A 6000-nucleotide genomic window follows, 5' to 3' on the forward strand; every position below is an offset into this window, starting at 1 on the left:
AGTCCAGGCCTGGGAGAGGCTGACTTCACAGATCACTTCAGGCCTGCTGGATCTCTGAGGCAATTCTGGAAGCTTTGACTTCTCTGACTGAAGAGGGCTAAGCCTGATGGAAAGAAAGGCACTGATAATTCTCCTCAGGTGGGTCATGTCACCCCTAAAAGGAGCCCTCTTCCCATCTTTCTCTTGGTTTGATTTATAGCTTCTAAATGGAACTCCCACTCCCCCTCCCCCAGCCCCTTTCTCAGGAGGCAGCTCCAGGCCAGCTCCCAGCAGAGCGTGCGCAGTGCACGGGACGTGGAGTTGGAACTACGCTGGGTCAGATTCTCATCTTGCCACCGAGGGACTCTCTGCTTCCTCGTCTGGGCTGCTGTGAGGCCTGAGCGAGATCATATATGTGAAGGGCTGAGATCAGGGCCCAGGATACAGAACAGCTCAATACATGGAAGCACACACTTGTACGGGAAGTACTCTTTATCTGTCAAGCTTTCCTGTTAAACTGAGTGCACTTTATGTCTTCCTCGGGACTGTCGAGGGGCACCTGACAGCTGAAGGGGGTGTGTGTGCACGCAACTTGTCAATGCAGGGTCTAGACCTGAGAAGTGACAATTTCCATAAAGTCAAGGTTGGCAGACCTGTCTGTATGCAAACCTTAATTCCAAACATTTCTTAAGAGGAACGTCCAGGGGCCTCTGGGTGGCTCAGTCAGTAATGTGGCCTGCCCACTCTGGATTTCTGGCTCAGGTCCTGGGATTGGGGAACCCCCCCACCCCCCAGCCCTTGGGCTCTGAGCTCAGCAGGGAGTCGCTTCAGGATTTTTCTCTCCCTCTGCCGCACCCCCCCCCCTTCCCCGCTGCATACTCTTGCACTCTCTCTGGTAAATACATCCTTAAGAAGAAAAAAAAAGAAAAACCTACAAACTTCTGAAAGGGCCTCTCTTTTACAGCTAAACAATTCTCACTACAAAGGTTCTGACATGTAAGGACCTTCAACTGCTATGCAATCTGGTGTTTTTTTCTAAAACTCCTGCTATTTGTAGCTAATAAACCAGTTTTTACTGAGTAACTGTTACACAGGAAACTTTTTATTTTATATGTATATTTTATATATTATACACACACACACATACATATATATATACACACACACACTCACTGGGGAAACTGGATAGAAAAGAGGGAAAGCACCAGAATCCCACCATCCACTGGTCTGTATTTTCTTCTAGACTGTCCTTCATCTGCATAAACCTTTTTTCGACCTAGCTATAATTGTTAATAATGTACTGTAACTGTGCACACTGCCCTTCCCCTACTTAACCTATGGTAACATAGAATTTCATGGATTAGTGTTTTATTTTTTAAGCTTCTAATAAGAAAGGAAAATGGGATTGAGATCTAGGAGAATTAATTTGTTGAGCAAATTAATGTAGCAATCCATTTCACATTCTAAAAAAATGCATTGACAAATGCCTAATTATATTCTCTTACTTTGTAAGCATTGTTTGGCAGGACTTTTTAAATTACTGAACTTTTTTAGATTTGGGGGAAACATTAAAATTTCCTATAGTTGTTTTCCTTGTTACAAAGGTAATACAGGCTCATTATATAACATTTAGAAAGAGAAAAATCTCAGGAAGTAATAATTTAACATTAATATTTGCTGAACACAATGTGCCAGTCACTGTTCTAAATGCTTTAGATAGATTAACTCATTTATCCCACACAACACCTTGTGGAAGCAGAAAGATATGAAGCAACTTGCCCACACTCTTACACACCTAGAAGCATAAGCCAGGAATCCATCACTATGCTATGATGTTCTAGGAGTGAAAAGAATCAATTTATTCAATCAAGTCCTTCACTGCTTTAGTGTATAATGTCCTAGGCAAGGAACGATTCATAGTAACATTGTACCCTTTACGATTATTTAAAAATATCATAAAGCACCATTTCTGCATCCCTGTGGGACAATGAGTAAAATGGGAAGTCATCTGTTACAGGAACTACCATTCCAATCAGTCCAATTGCATGTACCTGATATGCGTCAAAGAAGAAACAACAGGTGCTTGAAAGGATTTGGTTTAAAGACGGAAGCATTTTGTAAATTTTGCAATTGATTTAATAGTGTGATGAGCAGAGTCCTTGAATTAGCTGAGCACTCATTCTCACAAAAGTTTACAACTAGTCACACTTTTATAAAACATTTACAAATTGCTCCCAATTGGTCCTAAACACTTCTGATGGCTTATCTGTAGGCACTGAACATCAGTACATGAAAAAATAACTAGAAACCCTTGGGTAACATTTTTTCATACTTTAATTAAAAATCACACTTGGTTAAAGATAAATATTTCTGTTCCTGGTTTAATTTCCTACCCAGGCTAATAAACACAACTTTTAAAAATATAAACTCTCTTTAAATTTAAAATATGATTAATGAAATGTTTCTGACTGCCTGGCTCTAAAAATATTATATAACTATAACTTCAGCACTAAAAGCCTATTAAAGCTATCAATCCATTAATCATAATTATTCATAGCATAGTGGTAGAAACATGGCACACCTATGTCCACAGGTATTTTATACCTCTAGATAGATAGCTCTATCTATAAAATCAGGTATCTTCTTTGGAATTTAAAATAGCTCTATCTAGCATTTCCAGAAGGCTTAAGCTGCCATCTTGTAATTTATCCAACAGCCTGCCACTGGATTAAGCTAGAGAAGTAAAATATCCAATCATGTTGAACATTAACTGTGTGTTAGGTGCCGTCAAAGTGTTTTGCAAAGATTGTTTAATATATTTTCATAAAAATCCTTGAGATAGAGACCACTATCATCCCCACTTTACCAATCAGCCTGAAAAGATTAAATAACTAATACTCCCATCCAGGTCTGTCTAAACCGAAACTCATACTCCAAACCACTGATGATAAACTGCTTCTCTTCCAAATCAGGCCTCAAAAAAAATCTGACTTCCGCAACTTACCTCCCTAAATTAAGCTTAAACTGACATACAAAACTTAAAACAAACAAAAAACACCCAATATAAATCTGACCATTTATCCAGCAGTAAATGATGTAATTCTAAATTTGAAATTTTTAATTTGTCTCAGAGAGATTTCCAACATAAAAAAACAGAATTAATCTTGTCTTTGCGAACCATTTCCTCAAGTGTTTTGACCGGGAAGCTCTCTGCTGTCACAACTTGACAAACCACCCACGTCCTTCACAAGTGAGGACAACACAAGCCCAACACCACCAATCTCACTGTTAGAGAACTAATCTTTCAAATGAGACTGAAGCTTGCTACACAAAGACTTATAATATTAATCTTCTCATAATATTAATCTTCTCAGTCTCTTGTGGAACAGTTTCATATTTTATGTATTTCTACACAAATTCAAATGCTGTCTGGTTTCAAGACCTAGTGAATTACCTGGGTTAAACACAGTAAAAATAGGGCCACATTTTTTATAAGGTCTAAAAACATAGTTGCTAGACTGCTCAGCATTTTTTTGGACATAAACCAGGGTTTTATGGTGCTAGTTAACTGTTAGGGAAGCAAAGGGACTAAACATTTGATCCCAGAGTCCTTTTATCACTTAAGAGTCTGTAAAATGTTTGATTACTTTTAAAAATCACGTGTGTGAATCATGTTTGCTTATTGAAAAAGGGGCTTGTTAATACACACAATTTGGCCTTAAAAAAACAAAACAAAACAAAATAAAACAGCTCTTTACTTGAATGTGATTGTTTTGGCAGTAGTAAAACCCAACCCCGTCATTCCTGTGTCGCCTGCCTTCCTGGTTCTCCTAGGTGAGGGCCGCCATCCTGCGATAATTTACACCGAGGGCTGAGAAGCACCAGCAGTGGTTCAGCGTGGTGACTAGCACTTTAAAAACAAAGCCGAACTCCGCTTTTAAAAGAGAGAACACACAGACACAGCCCTGCCTCTGACAACATCCAAAAGATTCATTATAGACAATCCATTCAGACGAAGCTGCAACAGCCCCAGGAAATATAAACAGTGTCCGCAAAGACAGCAGGGGAGGAAAGGAAAGAACTGATGGGAAGGAAGCTAATCATGTGAAGTTTGTCCAACTCCACAAGGTCTAATAAATTCCCGGTTTGTTTCCACTCGGAGCAGCCATTAAACGTGCACCGACACGTGGGCGCAGGGGACCTCCCTTCTCTCCGGTTTTTGCCCATTTCCTTCTCCATAACCTTGTTTGTATACAACCACGCCCGGTCAAGGGTGACTACGAGATAACAGGCCTCATCAGTTTCTTCTCCTGGATTCCCAGTCGTCCAAAGTTTCACTCCACGGCGGTGATTTAACAAGAATCACGAGTTCTTCTGCGAAAGTTATGAATGGCTTAAGTTTACAAGACACAAGCATAAGGCGAGGGACAAGTGTCAGAGGCCTTTAGTGACAATGTTTTAAAGTGTTTTAAAATTAGTTTTAATTGATCTGCCCTAGCTAAAATTAAGGGGGGAAAAAGTCACCCTGATCCACGTAATAAGGGTCCCGACAATGCTTTAAAAAAAAAAATTCACGCAAGACTCGCGTCTGAGCCTCGACCTCCCTATGCCACCTGCCAATACAGTCTCGAGGCCACTCACTGCTGAGGGTCCCTCGCGGGACGTGTGACCTGGGCTCTCCTCTCTGCCCCGCTACTGCCCCGCTAGACCCAGCGGCGAGCGGGTTCCAGGGCTGCTCGCCCGCCCGCTAGTCCCAAGAAAGAGCGGAAGAAAGTAGGGAAGAGGGGCGTGGCGCCCCGGTCACCCCCAGATGCCTGCCCGCCTCCAGAGCCTGGCATCACCGCAAGGAAGGGCTGGGAACACGGAGCCTCCCAACCCCAATCGGGCGCGGGGCGCACGGCCGCGGGCCAGCGAGGACGCGGGCGAGCTGCGAGACCTTTCCTGCCGCTACCGCCCCCATCCCAGCGGCCGGGTCCCCAGCCCTAGCCCCGCGGGGCCCCCCGCTTTCCCCGGCCGCCGCCCGTCGAGGGCGAGCGCGCAGTCCGCCTCCGGGTCTCGGCGTCCCTCGCCCGCCCTCCCTCCCCCATCCCCTTCTCCGGCGCCCAGTGCCCCGACCAGTCCCCGCCCTCCGGGACACTCTTCCCTCCCTCCTTCCTTCCTTCCTCCCTTCCCTTCCCTCCCTCCATCTCGCTTCCCTGCACCGGGAACTCGGAGGCGGCCACCGAACTGGCCGGCCGACGCCCCGCGCTGCGCCCCTGTGCCCGCGGGGACCAGACTCGCCACCTGCGCCCGCCGCTCGGTGCCCACTCGCCTGCCGGTGCGCTCCCCCCGTCACCACCGCCGCCGCCGGGGACTCGGTCTCTAAGGGCTCCTGGAGACGGCTCCGACCTCTCCTCCTGCTTCTCCCGGCGCCGGCTCCGCCTCGCTCGGGGTAGGCGGGGCGGACAGCCCGACGGGCGGGGCGGCGGCGGCCCCGGACTCCTTCCTCTGGCCCTGGCCCTCCCTCCGGCCCAGGCACCCTGACTGTTCTGGGCTTCGGCCGCCGAACCGTGTCGTGTCCGGCCTGCCAAAGGGGAGAGGTCGGGAGCTGTAGAGCTCCACAAACATCTGGCCGCCTTGGTCGCCCCCATTTTCCCTTCCCCAAATTCATGGAGGCCCTGAAGTTCAAGGACTCTCGGGCCCCCCACTTCACAGGACCCTCCACCCGGCGGCTCTGACTCCTTCAAAGTTTCCTTCGCGTGCGAACGCCTCGCTAACCCTTATGCCAACCGTCCCCTGGGCCGCGAATGTGAGCGCTGCCAACCCCCTACATAAAAGTTAGGCTCTGCTCCAGGAATTTCTTAAGAAAACAGTCACAGTAAAATTTAAAGGGCCCTGGGGCCATGGGGAGATTTTGTTTCCCAGAAAATGGAGATAGAACTGCGGATTGTTGAATTTGAAGTGCATGCACCCATCACGAGCTTCTCCATCTCTCCCCCAGGAAATTTGCGCTTCCAAATGCCCAATACCTGGCAGAGTTCT

The 6000-nt window shown here is 46.5% G+C and overlaps 1 protein-coding gene across 13 annotated transcripts in view; it reads right to left on the reverse strand.

The window, feature by feature from the left end:
* GNG12 (G protein subunit gamma 12) overlaps nt 1-5752 on the reverse strand; it is a 124300-nt gene extending 118548 nt beyond the window's left edge. For 5 of the 13 annotated variants that reach the window (XR_003523091.1, XR_003523094.1, XM_027611766.1 and 2 more), the window contains exon 1: nt 5263-5752. Coding sequence is in view for 7 of the 13 variants with exons in the window: in XM_027611766.1 (XP_027467567.1) it covers nt 5263-5629 (367 nt within the window). In the remaining 6 variants the exon portion in view is untranslated. The remainder of the gene's footprint in view (nt 1-5262) is intronic. The other 8 variants (XM_027611792.1, XM_027611756.1, XM_027611785.1 and 5 more) reach the window with 4 other exon arrangements.
* Between the last annotated feature and the right edge of the window lie 248 nt (nt 5753-6000).

This window comes from Zalophus californianus, chromosome 4 (assembly GCF_009762305.2).
Source record: "Zalophus californianus isolate mZalCal1 chromosome 4, mZalCal1.pri.v2, whole genome shotgun sequence".
NCBI lineage: Eukaryota > Metazoa > Chordata > Mammalia > Carnivora > Otariidae > Zalophus > Zalophus californianus.